Here is a 19,211-nt window from a genome sequence, read left to right as displayed (position 1 = left end):
AATAAATAAATAAAGAGGCTTGAGGCAGTAAGAGACTGGGGGTGGGAAGGGAATTGGATCTCCTCACCTCTCCAGGGATGGGGCTGAGCCAGGTGATATCATAATGGGCAGTGCCCATCCTAGAGGGGAAAGCAGGGTGGGGTAGGAGCCGTAAGGTTGTAGGGGAGAGAAGCTGAGAGATCCTCCATAGGAGGGGTCACAGCAGCTAGCGGCACCTGCCGGGGTTGGAGGTGTGGGCTATCTGGGAGGGGGTGGAGGTCACTGATGTCTTACAGGAGTCCTTGGTAGGTAAAGCCCACCACGACATCCCCTAGACCTCACTATGTTCCTCTTCTCCCGTAAGACCAAGACCCCCATCAGCACCTACAGTGACTCCTACAGGGCTCCAACCTCTATCAAGGAGGTCTATAAAGACCCACCTCTGTGGGCCTGGGAAGCCAACAAGTTTGTGACCCCGGTAAGTGGGGGCTGGGTGGGCTGGCAGGCCAGAGTGTATGGTCATGTGTGTCTGAATGACTGGTAGTGTGTGGTTGTCATTATGTGTTTGTAATTATTTGTAGCTGTGTGTGTGTGTGTGTGTGTGTGTGTGTGTGTGTGTGTGTGTTTTATTCATTTGCCTAGTCATGGAATTTATAATAATATATAAAATAGTACAAAATTCTGCCCTCATGGTGCCCTGTTACCCCAACAGAGGAGGAGGGGAAAGATAGATAATTATCAAGAAATAAACAAGTTTTATAAATTATCCAAAATGCTATGTAGGAAATAAACAGATTAATGGAAATAGAAAGTAACCAGGCAGAACTACCTAGAGAGGTCATGGAAGAGCTCTTTCTCGTGGTGACATTGAACTGAGACTGGAAAGGTAAGAGAGAAGAACTAGCTCTGTGAAGAGCTCAAAGAATAGGGTTCCAGGCAGAGTGATCAGAAAATGCAAAGGCCCTAAGGCTGCCTGTGGGATATGCCAGGAAATGTGCTATAGGCATGTTTTCATGAATATGTATCACAATCTTCTTGTGTCTGTATGTCTGTGCTTGAAGGTAAGTGGTCAAGTGGGTCTGTGCTGCTTTCACAAGATGGAGACAAGATCTGTGAGTCTACTTGTGACTCTGCTTAAGAGAATTTATCTGTGTGTACCATCCAACAAATGGTGAGTATCTACATGTGCCAGGCACAATGCAGATACAACAATGAAAGCCCAGGCTGTGCCTTTGAAGAGCTCTCAGCAAACAAGGAAACAAAGTAGGGTTGCCCAGTGGATGTACTGGTACAAGAGCTGGAAAGGGGAAAGCATTCCTGGGCAGGTCTACTAAAAGATACTGAAGGAGGAGGCTTCCAGCAGAAAAGAGTTATGGGAAAGGGCAACCTAGAGACAGGAATCCACCAGGAATTAAGAACCGGAGCAGAGAGAGAGGCTAGCCTATGGTGAGAGGAGCCACAGTGGTAGGAGATTTGGAGGCAGAGTTGGGGCTCAGGGCTAGGCTCACAGTGAGGCGGTGAAGGATGAAGGAGGAGGGTATAGGTGAGAGATAAGGAGAGACTGTGACAGTGAAAAAGGAATTTTTTTAATAGGAGAGAATTTTTAAAATAATGTTTATAAAATAAATACATGCTCAATGCAGAAAATTGGGATAACTCAGACAAGCACAAAGCAGAAAGGCCTATAATCTCACTATCCAAATTAACCATTGTTAATTTATTATTATATGCCCTTTCAGGAAGTGAATATCTTTTATGGAAATGGTGTCACATTGTATACTAACATTTTGAATCTTGCTCTTTTCACATAACCACATATCCAGGTACATTTTCTTGTGTAAAAATATTCTATAATGTCATTTTAATGACTCTATGGTATTTTATTTTATGAATGTACCAAAATATATTTAAGGAATCTTATTGGAAATTTATATTATTTATAAAATTTTGCTAGTATAACCGTTTGTGTACATCTGTAGACTTCAACTATTTTCTTAGGATAAATTCTCAAACATGAAATTGTTGGGGGAAATGATATACACACTTCAAAAACCTTTGAAACACACTTCAAATTGCTATAATAAGGGTTATAATGATTTACGTGCCCATCAGAAAAATATGAGAGTGCCTGCCTGCTTTTTGACATTCAATAGGAGGGCATTTTAAAAAGTAGAACAACAGCTTTTGGTCACCATCTAGATATAAGGAAGAGAGGACAGATAAGGAATACTCCTGGGTTTGGGGCTCTGGCAACTGGAGGAGTAGTTCTATCAACTGAGATTTGGAATTGCAGATTAAAAAGAAATTCAGAGTTCATTTTGGGACAAAAATATTCAAGGACTTCCAAGAGATATCTGGTGAGTAGTTGGATATACTTATGTGAAGCAAAGGGAAGAGGTTTGGCCTACAGATACAGATTTTGAAATCAACATACCATGGTAGCTAAAGTCATAGGAGTGAATGAGATTGCCAAGGAAAAGTAAGAAGGAGGTCAAGGGTGGACTTCAGAGAATATTGATTGTTTAAGTGGAAAGTAAAGGAAGAAGAGCCATAAAAGGAGACTGGGTGATAGGAGGAAAACCAAAGAGAAACCAACAAAGACAGCATTATTAGACAAAGGTCAGAGTCAAATGTCGACACAGATGTGGATCTCTTGGATGTAGTAACCCTTAGTAATCTGGCCAGACAGCTTCAGTGAGTGGAGAGGTGTGAAATCCAGACAGCAGTGAGATTAAAAATGAAGGAAAGGCTTCTCCTTCTGGTAGTATGGTGAACTAGAAACTCTAAAGGGCCCTCCTGCTTCAAAACGACTAGGTCTTGCATAACAGTTTTTATGTTGTTTTGGACTTTCATGGAGATGAGTGGTAAGTATACTTAGAAGGAGGCCCTGAGGATGAATGCCAATATCAGCCCTATAAGCAGGAGTTTATAAGCTAGCTGAAAGGTGAAGAAACTAAATCTTAAACTCCAAACTGAACCAGAAAATTTAATGATCTCTGGGTCCCTTCCCCCACAATACACATACACACACACATGCACACATGATGAATGTATATCTTCTGTAGTGGAAAATATCCTGAATGTAGGCTTCCAAATATCAGAGTAAAGTCAATCAAATCTGAGTGCACAATAAGAGATAAAAGGAAACAAACCACCATATGACAGCAGAAACAACAGATAACAGACTAAAACCACCAAGGACTTCAGATATTGCATTAACAGTTAAAGAATACAAAATAATTATTATGAAATATTAAAAATAAAATATGATGGGGCGCTTGGGTGGCTCCGGCAGTTAAGTGCCCGACTTCAGCTCAGGTCATGATCTCATAGCTCGTGAGTTCGAGCCCTGCGTCAGGCTCTGTGCTGACAGCTCAGAGCCTGGAGCCTGTTTCGGATTCCGTGTCTCCTTCTCTCTCTGCCCTTCCCCACTCACGCTCTGTCTCTCTCTCCTTCAAAAATAAATAAACATTAAAAAAATTCATTAAAAAAATGAAATCATCAAAATGAGCAAGCAACAAGTGATTATATTTTTTAAAGACCAGACAAATGTAAAAAAGAACCAAATGGAAATTTTAGAAATAAAAAATATACGTATTAAAACCAAAAACTCAAATAAAAATAAAAAACCAAAAACTCAGTGGATGGGTCAAAGGGCAGATTAGACACAGTTGAAGAGCATCAGTGAAATGACAGAAACAGAAAGACATTCCATGCTCATGGATTAGAACAAATATTGTTAAAATGTCTCCACTATCCAAAGCAATCCAAAGCAGGATTTAATGCAATCCCTATCAAAATACCAACAGCATTTTTCATAGAACTAGAATAAACAATTCTAAAATTTGTATGAAACCACAAAAGACCGCAAATAGCGAAAGCAATTTTAAAAAAGAAAACCAAGCTGGAGGCATCACAATTCCAGACTTCAAATTATATTAAAAACTGTAGTAATCAGGGGCATCTGGGTGGCTCAGTCCATTGGTTGACTGACTCTTGGTTTCGACTCAGGTCATGATCTCATGGTTCGTGGGTTCAAGCCCCACGGTGGGCTCTGTGCTGACAGTGTGGAGCCTGCTTGGGATTCTCTCTCTCCCTAGCTCTCTGCCCCTCCCCCTGCTTGTGCTGGCTCTATCTCTCTCAAAATAAATGAACATTTTTTAAAAAGCTGTAGTAATCCAAACAGTATGGTGCTGGCACAAAAATAGACACAAAACAATAGAACAGAATAGAAAACCCAGAGATAAACTCACAACTATATGGTCAATTAATCTTTGATAAAGCAGGAAAGAATATCCAATGGAAAATGGAAGTCTCTTCAACAACTGGTGTTGGGAAAATGGGACATCAACATGGAACAGAAAGAAACTGTACCACTTTCTATACACAAAAAGTTCAAATGGATTAAAACATAAATGTGTGACCTGAAACCATAAAAATCCTAGAAGAGTACACAGGTAGTAACCTCTAACATTGCCTGTAGCAATTTTTTTCTAGATATGTCTCCTGAGGTGAGGGAAACAAAAGCAAAAGTAAACTATTAGGTCTACATCAAAATAAAAAGCTTCTGCATGGCAAGGAAACAATCAACAAAACTAAAAGGAAACCTTACAGGAGATGCCTCAGTGACTCAGTCAGTTAAGCTTCAGACTCTTGGTTTTGGTTCAAGTCATGATCTCATGGTTTGTGGGATCAAGCCCTGAGTACAGTTCTGCACTGGCAGTGTGGAGCCAGCTTGGGATTCTCTCTCTCCCCCTCTCTCTGCCCCTCCTCAGCTCTCTCTCTCAAAGTAAATGAATAAACTTTTCAAAAAAATTTAATTAATTTAAAAAAATTTAAAGGCAACCTACAGAATGGGAGAAGGTATTTGCAAATGACATATCCAATAAAGAGTTAATATCTAAAATATATAAAGAACTTTTAAAACTCACCCACAAAAGAAATAATCCAATTTTTAAATGGGCAGAAGACAAGAACAAATATTTCTCTAAGGAAGACATACAGATGGCCAACAGACACATGAAAAGGTGTTCATTATCACTTACCATCAGGGAAATGCAAATCAAAACTACAATGAGCTATTACTTCACGCCTATCAGAATGACTAAAATCAACAACACAAGAAACAACAGGGGTTGGTGAAGATGTGGAAAAATGAGAACCCTCTGACACCATTGATGGGAATGCAAACTGGTACAGCCACTGTAGAGGTTCCTTAAAAAATTAAAAATAGAACTACCCAATGATCCAGCAATCACACTACTAGGTATTTACCCAAAGAATACAAAAATGCTAATTCAAAGGGATACGTGCAGCTCTATGTTTATAGCACATTATTTACAATAGCCAAGATATGGAAGCAGCCCAAGTTTCCATCGACTGATGAATGAAGATATGGTGTATATATATATATACAATGGAATATTATTCAGCCAATAAAAAAGAGTGAAACCTTGCCATTTATAATGATATGGATAGAGCTAGAGGGTATAATGCTAAGTGAAATAAAAACAAATACCATGGTTTAACTCATGTGGAATCTAAGAAACAAAACAAATGAGCAAAGAGGAAAAAAGAGAGAGAGAAAGAAACCAAGAAACAGACTCTTAACTATAGAGAACAAACTGATAGTTATCAGAGGTGAGGTGGGTTGAGGGATGGGTTAAATAGATGATAGGGATTAAGGAGTGTACTTGTTGGAATGAGCACTGGGTGATATACAGAATTGTTGAATCACTATAAAGTACACATGAAAATAATACAACACTGTATGTTAACTAACTGGAATTTAAAAAGAAATGTTTTTAAATGTCAGTGAAATGAAAGAGCAAAAGAAATTTCCCAGAATGCAGCACAGAGACCCAGTGTTAAAAAATATAAAAGAAACATTAAGCAATATGAAAAGACAGAAGAAGATCCCATACACATCTACTCAGAGTCTCAGAAGGAAAGAGCAGAAAGGAAAATAGGCATTATCTGAAGAGAAAAAGGCTCCAAATTTTCCAGAACTAATGAAAGAAATGAATCCACAGATATAGAATTAAATAAAAGGAATTTCACACTCTGGTACCTCACAGTGGAACTTCGTAACACCAGCTTAAGAGATGACCTTAAAAACAGGCAGAGGAAAATTATTTTCAAATTCTCTTCCTTCAAGAATAAAAGTAAGATAAAGATATTTACAGGCAAACAAAAACTAAAGTGTTTACTACCATCAGACCTGTAATAAAAGAACTTCTAAAGGCCGTACTTTGGGGAGAAGGAAAGTGATCACATAAGGAAGGTCCGAGATGCAAAAAAGAATGGTGAGCTAAGAAATTAGTAAACATAAGATAAATTTAAGCAACCAATGTCAGTGAAAATAATTGTGATTTTTAATTTGTTAAATTTAAGAAAAGAGCCAAAATTTGGAAAACAACATGAGATAAGTTGCATATTGGAAAACAATATCATGTAAGATGCAAAGGTAAGAAAGGAATACAACAACCTTATTATTTACAGATGATACAGTTGTATTATTAGAATAAGAATTTAGAAAGTTGGGTGAATATAAGATAAAAAGTCAATGACATTTCTTTTTTTTGACATTTCTCTACATTAACAGCAAATATTTAGAAAGCATTATTTTATTTTGTTTTATTTTTTAAAAATTTTCATGTATTTATTCATCTTAAGTAATCTCTACACCCAACTTGTGGATCAAACTCATGACCCCAAGATCCAGAGTGGTGTGCTTTTCCTACAGAGGCAGCCAGGAGCCCCAGGAAGCATAATTTAAAATATATATCTATATAGGGGTGCCTGGGTGGATCAGTAGGTTAAGCATCTGACTCTTGATTTTGGCTCAGATCATGATCTCACCGTTCATGAGATCAAGCCCCCCATCAAGCTCTGTGCTGACAGCGTGGAGCCTGCTTGGGCTTCTCTCTCTCCCTGTCTCTCTGCCCCTCCCTCACTCATGCTTTCTCTCTCTCTCTCTCTCTCTCAAAAATAAATATTTCTAAATAAAAATTAAAAGATATATACACAGATACATACATATATGTATATCATTCTAGCAAGAAGAAACAAAAGTAAGTAGAAATAAATCTGTGTATAAAACTATATGGATAATATAAAACTTTTAATACTTAAGAATATAAATAAATGGAGAAGTATAACATGTTTTTGGATTGGAAGAATGACCAACATAAAAATTCAAAGCAATTCTCAACAGTATTTTTTGAAGACTTTGAAAAGCTGTTTCTAAAATTTATAGAGGGGTGCCTGTCTGGCTCAGTCAATAGAGAATACAACTCTTGATCTTGAGGTCATGAGTTCAAATCCCACCTTGGGTATAGAGATGACTTTTAAAAAAATTGAAATTTATAGAGAAAAGCAGAGGCCCCAGAAATAACTAAAACACACCAGAGAAGGAGGAGATTTGCCCAATCAGAAAGTAGTATTATTACTAAGCTATAGAAATTTATAAAGCATAGTATTACTGTAGGGACAGCCAAATTGATTGATAAAGAATGAAACAGATCAGATACGGAGCCATATATAAATATATATGGGAACGATATACAACAGAGATGATTGAAAGTAAAGCTATGGGAAAAGATATATCACACTTGGGGCAGCATTACAAATCAGTGGATGGGGGAGAGATAGACTATTCAATGAGACAATCGGTTGTCCATAAGGATAAAAAGAAAACTGATTCCTAACTCACACCCAACTCCAATAGCAATTCCTGACAGATTAAAGGCTTAAATATAGAAAGTAAAACTATAGCTTTTAGAAGAAAATATAGGACATTATCTCCATTATCTTAGAGTATGATTGTATTTCTTAAGTTACAAAAGTACTACATAAAAGAAGAGATTAATAAATTCATATATGTTAAAATTAAGAACTTCTGTTCATTAAAAGACACTATAAAGAAAATGAAGATACAAGCCACAGAAAGAAAATATTTGCAACATGTAATTGACAAAGGATTAGTACATGGAATATACAACTATAATTGTCTGGGCTAAAATTTACATATGTATTTTGACTCTCTCCTGAAACTCTCTAAAACTCCTGTAAGTGGAGTTTAACACATAAACTCACAAGAGTAGTAAGAGACAGAAGGGACAATGGTAGCAAAATTTCAGAGGCTTGAAAGTACAATAAATAAGTAGTACCTGACAGCAGATCTGAGAAAGCGGAATCCAAGCCAGCAGAAGGGAACACAAGACATAATTCAAATTAAAACTGCAGAATTTTCAAAAAAGCTCAGGAATTGGTAATACTAGGCTTCTCTGTAACTGAAGATGGGAAAGAACCAAGGCTAAAATAAGGATGTTTTGAAAGCCATTTAAGAAGCAGTTAAACCCGGGGCATCTGGGTGGCTCAGTTGGTTTAGCGTCTCTTGATTTCAGCTCAGGCTATGATCCCAGGGTCATAGGATTGAGCCCCACTTCAGGTTCTGTGCTGGGCATGGAGCCTGCTTGGGATTCTCTCTCTCCCTCTGCCCCTCTACCTCTCTCTCTCTCTCTCAAAAAAAAAACCCCAGCTAAACCCACTAATCCCCTCTTCTATTCCATGCCATGGGGTGACTGCCTGCCCCACCTCTGCAAAAGTTAGAAAGCTTATCTTTTGGTGAGGATCTCAGGCCCAGTTGAGAGCAGGGTACCATATTGAAAACAGGTGAACCTCTACATACTGAATCCTAAAACCCCCAGCACCTCTCTTCTCCACTAGGTTCTCAGAACACTGGCAGCCTAGGTCACCACCTGCAGGCTAGAGATTGAGTCTCTTATGAAAGATCTGATCAGCCCAAGAGGAAAGACCTACAGATACTGACAGAATTTGACAAAAGTAGTTTAGCCAAGCCATCCTACAATGATTCTCATGGTTGATAAAGCCCACCCACAGCTCAAAGCCTCCAGTAAGCTTTTTTAGTCTCCCACTCATAAACATGAGTAGACAATCAAAAATACACACATCTTCCCTGATGAACATGGATGCAAAAATCCTCAACAAGATATTAGCCAACCGGATTCAACAATACATAAAAAAAATTATTCACCACGACCAAGCGGGATTTATAACTGGGATGCAGGGTTGGTTCAATATCTGCAAAACAATTAACGTGATTCATCACATCAATAAAAGAAAGGACAAGAACCATATGATCCTCTCAATAGATGCAGAGAAAGCATTTGACAAAATACAGCATCCTTTCTTGATAAAAACCCTCAAGAAAGTAGGGATAGAAGGAGCATACCTCGAGATCATAAAAGCCATATATGAACGACCCAACGCTAATATCATCCTCAATGGGGAAAAACTGAGGAACAAGACAGGGATGTCCACTCTTGCCACTGTTATTCAACATAGTATTGGAAGTCTTAGCCTCAGCAATCAGACAACACAAAGAAATAAAAGGCATCCAAATCCGCCAGGAGGAGGTCAAACTTTCACTCTTCACAGATGATATGTTACTCTATATGGAAAACTCAAAAGATTCCACCAAAAACTGCTAGAACTGATCCATGAACTCAGCAAAGTGGCAGGATATAAAATCAATGCACAGAAATCGGTTGCATTCCTGTACACCAACAATGAAGTGACAGAAAGAGAAATCAAGGAATCGATCCCATTTACAGTTGCACAAAAAACCATAAAATACCTAGGAATAAATCTAACCAAAGAGGTGAAAAATCTATACACTGAAAACTATAGAAAGATTATGAAAGAAATTGAAGAAGGCACAAAAAAAAAAATGGAAAAAGATTCCATGCTCCTGAATAGGAAGAACAAATATTGTTAAAATGTTGATACTACCCAAAGCAATCTACATATTCAATGCAATCCCTATCAAAGTAACACCAGGATTCTTCACAGAGCTAGAACAAATAATCCTAAAATTGATACAGAATCAGGAAAGACCCCAAATAGCCAAAGCAATCTTGAAAAAGAACACCAAAGCAGGAGGCATCACAATCCCAGACTTCAAGCTATACTACAGATCTGTAATCATCAAGACAGTATGGTACGAGCACAAGAACAGACACTCAGATCAATGGAACACAATAGAGAACCCAGAGATGGACCCACAAACATATGGCCAACTAATTTTTGACAAAGCAGGAAAGAATATCCAATGGAATAATGACAGTCTCTTCAGCAAGTGGTGCTGGGAAAACTAGACAGCGACATGCAGAAGAATGAACCTGAACCACTTTCCTACACCATACACAAAAACTCAAATGGATGAAAGACCTCAATTTAAGACAGGAAGCCTTCAAAATCCTCGAGGAGAAAGCAGGTAAAAACCTCTTTGATCTTGACCACAGCAACTTATTACTCAACACGTCTCTGGAGGCAAGGGAAACAAAAGCAAAATTGAACTACTGGGACCTCATCAAAATAAAAAGTTTCTGCACAGCGAAGGAAACAATCAGCAAAACTAAAAGGCAACTGACAGAATGGGAGAAGATATTTGCAAATGACAGATAAAGGGTTAGTATCCAAAATCTATAAAGAACTTATCAAACTCAACACCCAAAAAACAAATAATCCAGTGAAGAAATGGGAAAAAGACATGAATAGACACTTCTCCAAAGAAGACATCCAGATGGCCAACTGACACATGAAAAAATGCTCCACACCACTCATCATCCGGGAAATACAAATCAAAACCACAATGAGTTACCACCTCACACCTGTCAGAATGGCTAACATTAACAACTCAGGCAACAACAGATGTTGGTGAGGATGTGGAGAAAGAGGATCTCTTTTGCATTGTTGGTGGGAATGCAAGCTGGTGCAGCCACTCTGGAAAACAGTATGGAGGTTCCTCAAAAAACTAAAAATAGAACTACCCTACAACCCAGCAATTGCACTACTAGGCATTTATCCACGGGATACAGATGTGCTGTTTCAAAGGGACGCATGCACTCCCATGTTTATAGCAGCACTATCAACAATAGCCAAAGTATGGAAAGAACCCAAATGTCCATCAATGGATGAATGGATAATGGAGTATTACTCAGTAATCAAAAAGAATGAAATCTTGCCACTTACAACTACGTGGATGGAACTGGAGGGTATTATGCTAAGTGAAATTAGTCACAGAAAGACAAAAATCGTATGCCTTCACTCATATGAGGACTTTAAGAGACAAAACAGATGACCATAAGGGACGGGAAACAAAAATAATATAAAAACAGGGAGGGGGACAAAACAGAAGAGACTCATAAATATGGAGAACAAACTGAGGGTTGCTGGAGAGGTTGTGGGAGGGGGGATGGGCTAAATGGGTAAGGGGCATTAAGGAATCTACTCCTGAAATCATTGTTTCACTATATGCTAACTAATTTGGATATAAATTTTAAAAAATAAAAAATAAAATTTAAAAAAATCAATGGGAAAAATTTAAATGGTTCTATAAAAAAATACAGACATCTGAGTAAAGCCTCTGAGGGAAAATTGATAATGTCAATGAGTTCTTTTAAATGACTCTGTATGTGTATGTGTGTGTGTATGATTGTATAGCTCTACATCTGTATGTGTGAATGTATGTATGTATGTATGTATAAAGGTCAGGGGAATGCCAAGTCATGGGGCTCTTTTACTCATATGGAGTACGACTGTGCAGGGGTCTGCCCACAAAACAAAACCTCAGCTGGGCACAGAGATCCAAGAAACCCCTCAGCTGCAAGGTTTTCAGGGAAATAGGGACACCAGGTCTAATCTTGGCCAAGAGAAGACTTTGCCCTTCATATCATAAGGGAGAAATGTGGGTACACATTTCCAGCACCTTGCTTTTCCACTATGTCCACCACATCCCAGCACCTTGCTGCCCACTATTAGGAAGTCCTTTCTGGTCTCTGACTTTGCTGATTGTCCCACCTCTGTAACCCAGCTGCCTTTTCATACAGCTGCTTGCAGAGATCTACTGTGTCACAACTAACTTGGTATTCTGCCCTCAGCTGAGAACAAGGGAGCCCCAAAGGTAGGTCTTAATCAGGAATTCCACAGATCTAGCCAAACAAGGGTTTGGGAGAGGGTTTGGGAGGGTTGTAGGAGATAAGACTAAGATGAGGTAAACCCCAAGAAGCAGAGGGACCCAGGGCCTCAAACAAGAGGAGGAAAAAGGTCAGGGTAGGATAAGGACTAGCGCAAAGTGAATGTCAGGGTCAAGGGTAATATCAGTGTCAACATCAGAGCCACAGTAGACTCAGGGTCAAGTTGGAGTCAGGGAATTCAATTTTAAATTAGGTGTCCTTCCAGCCCCATCCTACATATCCTTCAAGGTGCCAGATTTCCAGAGAGCACTCCCTGTCCAAAATACCTGCATAAGGTAGCTGGATCCAAGGACAGCCAGCTTTTCCCGAGGCTCCAGGTTATACCAGGGGTCTATTGGTCTATTGGACACCCAGGCCCTGCTCCCAGATAGCACACAGTCTGGAAGAACGAGGACAGAAATACCCAGCTCTTCCCTGAAAGATCTCCCAGTCAAGAAAAAGACAGAAATGAGAACATCAGAAAAGCACTCTGAGGACAAATGCCTGGCTCCAAGCCTGAGCCTTAGATAGAAAGAAAGGAGCAAAGTGTAATTCAAACAAAAAAAAAAAAACTATGCAGAGGGGGCCAAGACTGGCATGAGGATCCCTCTGGCATAGGGAGGAGTGTTGACCCACCTGGGCTGACTTTCTCAATAGGGGCTGTATCTGAGTCCAGCAGGACACCAAGGCTGGAGCCTCTATGAACCTAGCTATTTCCTCCCCTCTCCCTTTGCCCAGGGCCTGACTCAGACTATGCAGCGCCACGTGGATCCTGAAGCCCTGCAGAAGATGGTCAAATGTGCTGTGCAGGACTACAGCTATAAGAGTTCCATAGCAGGCCACCCCTACTTTCCTGAGAAATACTGGCTCTGTCAAGAGGAAGGTAGGTCCTCACCCCTTACTCAACTCTGACCCCACTCAGTGACCTCAACAATGACCCTTAACCTTAGTCCAACTTGGATCCTGATGTCCACCCTGATCCCATATCAACTTTATCCTCACCCATAATCTGGGCTTCTCCAATCACCTCCACCCCAGCTTGACTCCCAACCACCTGACCTGACCCTGTTCCTGACCCTATTCCTGACCCTAGAGGAGGAGACCCAGGCCCTGACTTTTGGGAGTTTCATACCTGTGCCAAAGAACCAGAAGATGCCTGGGTCTTATCCCTAGAGAGATGGAGGATTAACCTCCTCCAAACAAATCCCTCCAGGTATATTCCAGTGCCATCTTTTCCCATCTTCTTAGTGACCCTCTTCTATCACTGTCCCCATCTCTGCTGCATCTCTCTGCCCTAGCACACCTCTTTCCCCCCAACCGGAAGCCTTTTCTAATCCCTTCCTTCCTAAAAATTCCCTTAGTCCTCCCCTTCTCAACTAAGATTCTTGGAAACATAGTCTACACTCGGTGTCTCTACTTCCTTACTCCTTCTTACACCTTATGACAAATTATCTTTCCCATTTGGTTAGATGTTTATGAGGTCTCCCCATACATTCCAAAAGACCAGAGTCTTGTCTCATTTACAGTTGTGCCCTCCATCTAGAACACCATCAGGCCTAATAAGTATTTATTGAATTAATTGATGATAAATATTTATCCAGTTGAAATTGGGAGTCTGAATCTCCTACACTCAAACATTAAAACTGCTCTTGTGTAGTTCTAATTACCACATCCATGGGACTTTTCAATTTTTACCTTATGAGACCTACACTATGCATTTCAGTCTCTGACCACTCTTTCCTTCTTGAAATTCCTTCCTTCCTCAGCTTCTCTGATGCTTCATTTGCCTGGGTCTCTTATCCCCCCCATCCTGGAAATGTGGGGTTCCTCGGGGTGCTAATCTGAGCCCTCTTCTCTCCTTACTCCTCTCCTAAGACCATTTTATCTAACAATGTCTTAAACGACAACTCTCTTTATTTCTATCCTTGACTTCTCACCAGAATTCCACTCTCCATCGGATTATAGTCAACTTTACCTGAATGTCCCCAAACACCTCAAACTTAGTATTTCCAACTCACCAATCCAGAACTCCAAATCCCAACACACTGTCCCACCCATAAACACACCTGCTCTTCCTCTAGGGTTCCTACACCTCCTTCCCTGGTGTCTCTCACATGTGTTCTTTCAGAGTGTTAGGGTAGTAGATCACAGATGGCCTTTAGGATAGACTTAGATGACTGGGTGAGTGGGGCTTTGAAGGATTTTTAGGTAGAGAAGTGTCTTGGTCTGATTTTCATTTGTGAAAATCTATGTAGAGAGTGGATTTAGGATTTCAAGAGGAGACAGGGAGGTTAGTAGGCTAATTGTAATAATAGTTTTCTATGTACCAGGCATTGTTCCAAGCTTTTTACATATATTAACTCACTGAAATCTCACAACAACCCTGTGAGGTATATCGTACTATTACCCCATTTTAAAATTGAGAAGACTGAGACACAGTGAAATTAATTAATTCAGTCAAGGTCATATAGAGCTAATATTTGGCAGAGCTGAGATTTGAACCCCAAATGTCTGTGGAGTTCATTCTATTAATCACGACATGATATTGTCTCCTGCTTATGGTACTGAAGAGATACAGAGGTGAGATCATGGGGGACTGGAAGAGGGGATAGATTCAAGTGATTTTAAGGATGCAGAATAAGCAAATTTTGGAGCCTGGATGTGGAAGATGAGAGGGAGGAATTGGGAGAAGAATCCATTTTCAGGCTGGCTGATTCAGAGAGGGTGGTGCCAGGATGCAAAGTGATCAGCTCAAAGGATCCAGACCCCACTCAGGAGCTTGCCTTAGGTGAAAAATGGCCTACATCTCAGTGTCCAAATCTGGGGACAGGCTGGTCTTGACTGGCCTGAGGGATATTAGTAAGAGTCCAGCTTTGTGCTGGGGATCAGAGGAGAAACATCTAGGGAGACCTGGATCCTGGGGTAGAATAAGGAATAACAATGTCTTATGTCTCTACCCCTATGATCAAGTAGACAAATGCAACCCATACTACCTATGTGGTGACCGGTATAACACATGGAGGATGGGACCTTACAACTGTACCAGCTGGAACAAACATACCACATGCCTTCCCCAGCTACCTAAGGTATCTACTGTGACCAACCCAGATGCCTGGGGTCTGGGACACACACCTCCCTCCCCTTTTAAACCACAGTGACGGGGCGCCTGGGTGGCTCAGTGGGTTGAGAGTCCAGATTTGGCTCAGGTCATGATCTCACGGTGCATGAGTTCGAGCCCCGCGTCGGGCTCTGTGCTGACAGCTCAGAGCCTGGAGCCTGCTTTGGATTCTGTCTCCTCCTCTCTCTCTCTCTGCCCCTCTCCTGCTCATGTTCTGTCTCTCTCTCTCTCTCTCTCTCTCTCTCTCTCAAGAATAAATAAACTTTAAAAAAATGTAATAAAATAAAAAATAAGAAAATAAACCACAGTGACCAATTAGTTCCTCATCCCTTTCCCACCAGCAATGTTCCAGGGCTCTTTCCCAAGTGTGAAATTAGGGTTTGTATCTTCTAGGGGACAAGGGAGCCCAGGAATGGAGCTGTATGAAAAATTCCTGGTCCCCTGGATCCCAAGCTTTGGTGGGGCTCTGTGGGGACACAACTAGTGTGCACTCCCTGACTTGCTACCTTCCTGAAGCTTACCACCTGGCCCCTTCCCACAAGGTCTAGCCAAGAAGTCAATGACCTGCTCCACTCTCCTCTCCTTTATGATGTGAGCATTGACAATTGGAGGGAGATCAAGGCCACCCAGTGGCAGTGTAGATAGATACAGAAGAGTCTTCTAAGGAGATAGGAAGGAGCCCAGGCCGGAGGAAAGAGGAAATTTGAGAGGATGGGAGGCCAGAGCAGAGGTTCTCAACTGTAGGCTGATGGCTGAGCTCGGGTTTACTGAACACTTGTGAATCAGAACTTCCTCAAGAATCAGAATTTTTCACAAGTTCTCCAGGTGATTCTGATGGACAGGCAATATTGTAGTATTGACACTCCCTCTCCTCAATTAGAGACACACCGAGACACAACCACACAGAAGCTAGACAAAGAGAGGTAAAATCAAAGGCAAAGGCTGAGGCAGGGTTGCAGAGGTCCAGGTCCAGACCTGTCCACCTACAGCTCCACTTCCTTCCCTCCCCTTCCCCTCCCCGGAAGCAGAGTAAATGCGGTGCCGGGTGACAGTCCTAAACACTCAGAGCCTGGGAGAGTAGGGGATCATCTGGAGGGCAGGAGAAGACATGGCCTGGAACTGGTCCAGAGGTTCAGGGAGGACCCCCAAAAGGAGGAACCCTTCCAGGTCAGAGTTTGAGGTACCATGTGTGCCACTTCCAGGAGGCTGGAATGGAGACAGCTGTTCGAGGAATGCCCTTGCAGTGCCCTCCTAAGCCGGAACGACTCAATGCCTACGGTAACAGATGGTGGTCGGTGGTGGGGTAGACCAGAAGGACGGTGGGATGGGACCTAGGGGACTGAGCAGAGGATAAAGGTTCTATAGAGGGTGTAATCCTGTCTCTACCTGTCCCTGTTTTTGTCTCCATCTCTTCCTGTCTCTGACCCTGTCTCTTCCCTTTCCTGTAACTCTGTATCTGGGTCTCCTGGGCTTGGGGCCGCGGACGTAGAGCGTGAGGTGGTGGTGAATATGTTGAACTCGCTGTCACGGAACCAGCGGCTGCCGCAGATCACTCCCCGATGCGGGTGCGTGGACCCGCTGCCGGGCCGCCTGCCCTTCCAGGGTTATGAAAGCTCTTGCTCAGGCCGCCACTACTGTCTACGCGGGATGGACTACTACGTGACCAGAGCACCCTGCACGGAACGCTGCCATCGGCCTTTGTGCGCAGAGCAGCCGACTGTAAGGTTCGCTGGGCAGCTCCAGCCTTAGACGGGCCCGCTCCCGAACAAGCCCCGCCCCCCGGGGGGGTCCAGTTTACCGCAGCTGTGCGTGCCCTATCCCTCACCAGTTCTAGCTCTGCCCTACCCCTATGCCAGACCCTACCCCACTTGCAGCCGCCTCTAACCCGTACTGGGCCCTGTCCTGTTCTGCCCTCCGGCCCCAGGGCCTGGGCTGAGCCCTGAGACCGGAGAATCTGCACGAAGATTCCCCCAGGTTCCTGGCCCTATCCGTCCCGAACTGGGCTCAAGGTCAACCTGGTTCCTGTACCTGTTCTAGAGGCCCCACCCGGAAGGTTGTGGGGTTGGGGGGCGGAGGGTTGTTTGTTTTTTGTTTTTGTTTGTTTTGCTTTGTTTTGTTTTGAGGAAGAAACCCTCTGCACACCAGTCGGTCGCATCCCCTTCCCACACTCCGTTCCCTATCTGGATACCAGGTCCTGGAGACGCAGGTTCTAGCCTGCGGAGTGCCATGTGTGTTCCTGGGTCTTGGTCACTGTCGACAACAGGCAGGGTCATTGCCCCGTGTTATGTGAGCAAGGAAATAGTAACCGCATTACCAGAGGGGCCCTGACCTCGGAGCACCTCTGAAAGTGGACAACTTAGCGTGTTGCTGTTGAGGAAACAGACCCGAGAGCTCAGCTACAACCTTAACTGCAGCGCAACCTTCTCCCTGCACCAGATGGCAGTCGAAGTGGGCTGAGTCTGGGAGAACTCCAAAGTCCGCTGGGGGTCTTAGAGAGCTTGGGAGAGGAAGGGGGGGTCCTGGATCCTGTTCCTAACCCCTGGTGATTCCCTCCCCGCCACCCCCACCCCCACCCCAGCCCTTTCCCAGAGAGTCTGATTCATTGTGCGAGGCTGAGTCTCATCCCTCACAAGGGCAGAGGGGCGGGGGGAGCGAGAAAGTTCCTGAGCCTTAGAAATGCCGTTAGTGCTGGAATAGCTGCCCTTCAGTGGAGAGGATCCGGGGGCTCCCAGGTCTTCAACGACTGGAGCCCAGCCCTCCCCAGAGTCCACCGTGCTCCATGGCCCAGCCTGGGCGGCAGAAACGAGGCCTAACGAGGATAGGGACTTTCAGATGTCTTCCCAGAGGTGATACTTCCTTCGGTGGGGTCTTGAAGGGCCAAGAGGCAGGAGGGGAGGATCTCCGAGCCATAGGACTGACACCTGAAGCGCTGCTAGGAAACTTGGTGTGGGTTTGGGAATAGGATTAAATCAGAAGGCTCGACGTCCTCCTGCCCAACACTTCCTCTTCCAGGGGTGTATCGCCCTGCGAGCACCGGCCCGGAATGCAATGTGCTGTTATAACTCCCCCGCCGTCATACTACCCTTGTCCGAACCTTAGGTAAGTCTGGCGGAAACACATTGCAAATGCGCTTAGCGCAGCGGGGACCGCGGAGACAGTTGTCCGCTGCGATGCACTGATTGGAAGATACCACCAGGGGGCGCTAGTACCATGGGGACGTCAAAGCTGGCAAGGGAATGGAGAACCCCATGAGAGGGCACGGAGGCTGGCATGGAAGGGTCCACAGGTTGGCAGTGGGGCTTAGACTCAAGAGATCAAAGCACTAGGTTCAGGGCTTGAAGATAAGAAATTAATGTCAGGGAGTGTGTATTAGGAATCAGAAATTTAACAATAGAATCTAAGATCAGGAGGTCAGTGTTAGAGCATGGGGCAGTATTAGGGGCAAATGTTGGGGCACAGTTAGCACTGAGAATTGGAATCAGACCTATGAGGGTCTAAAAGAACTGACCCATTTCTCCCCACAGATGGGACACAAGTCACTTCAAGAAGACTGGTGGCCCCCAAAGAAACAACTATGTCATCCACCCTGAGTTTGTGTCTGAAACCTATCCTGATTGCCACTGCTGGTAGAGCCCAGGCTGGTGGGGACAAGGGGGCTGAGCAGTAAATAAACTCTTCACCCCAGAGGCTGCTTCCTGCATCCTTACCCAGCAGGATCTGGCAGTGAGGAGCCAGTCACACAGGCCTCTGCCAAGCCCCCTCCGAGCTGTAGTTTCTCAGTCATCCTGCCCTGAGCCCTCCCTGCCCCCATCTCAGTGTTTCTCTTTGGTGGCCCTGAGTGCCCTCCTGATAGATAACATCAGCTGGTGATCTCCCCTCCACCCAAACTAACGGGTCTACCTAGCCATGCAGGGAGGGCCCAAGGACCTCACACCCAGGAGGTCCCTCCAGCTGACATTTCTTCAGTATCTCCCAAACCTAGATGTTCCCTCACTGCCACATCTCAGTGGACCCAGAATCTTCCATTCTGCAGTCAGAGACCTATCCCTATACCCAAAGCTCTTGATCTCTTC

At 43.2% G+C, this 19,211-nt stretch overlaps 1 protein-coding gene across 4 annotated transcripts; it reads left to right on the top strand.

Moving 5' to 3' along the window:
* Positions 1-78: 78 nt before the first annotated feature.
* SPMIP6 (sperm microtubule inner protein 6) lies at positions 79-18,824 on the top strand. 4 transcript variants are annotated; one of them, XM_060609454.3, is made up of 7 exons: positions 79-457; positions 12,759-12,903; positions 14,991-15,106; positions 16,341-16,416; positions 16,628-16,857; positions 18,151-18,237; positions 18,663-18,824. In XM_060609454.3, the coding sequence occupies exons 1-6, from the start codon at positions 323-325 to the stop codon at positions 18,235-18,237; spliced, it is 789 nt and encodes a 262-aa protein (XP_060465437.1). In that variant the 5' UTR covers positions 79-322; the 3' UTR covers positions 18,663-18,824. The 4 variants fall into 4 exon arrangements, with proteins under 4 accessions (XP_060465437.1, XP_060465435.1, XP_060465436.1 ...); XM_060609452.3 differs by having other exon boundaries at positions 91-457; positions 16,628-16,862; XM_060609453.3 differs by having other exon boundaries at positions 97-457; positions 14,994-15,106; positions 16,628-16,862.
* The last annotated feature ends 387 nt before the right edge of the window (positions 18,825-19,211 follow it).

This window comes from Panthera onca, chromosome D4 (assembly GCF_046562875.1).
Source record: "Panthera onca isolate mPanOnc1 chromosome D4, mPanOnc1 haplotype 2, whole genome shotgun sequence".
Classification (NCBI taxonomy): domain Eukaryota; kingdom Metazoa; phylum Chordata; class Mammalia; order Carnivora; family Felidae; genus Panthera; species Panthera onca.
Note: the sequence above shows the minus strand (reverse complement) of the source record. Positions and strands in the feature narration are given on the sequence as shown.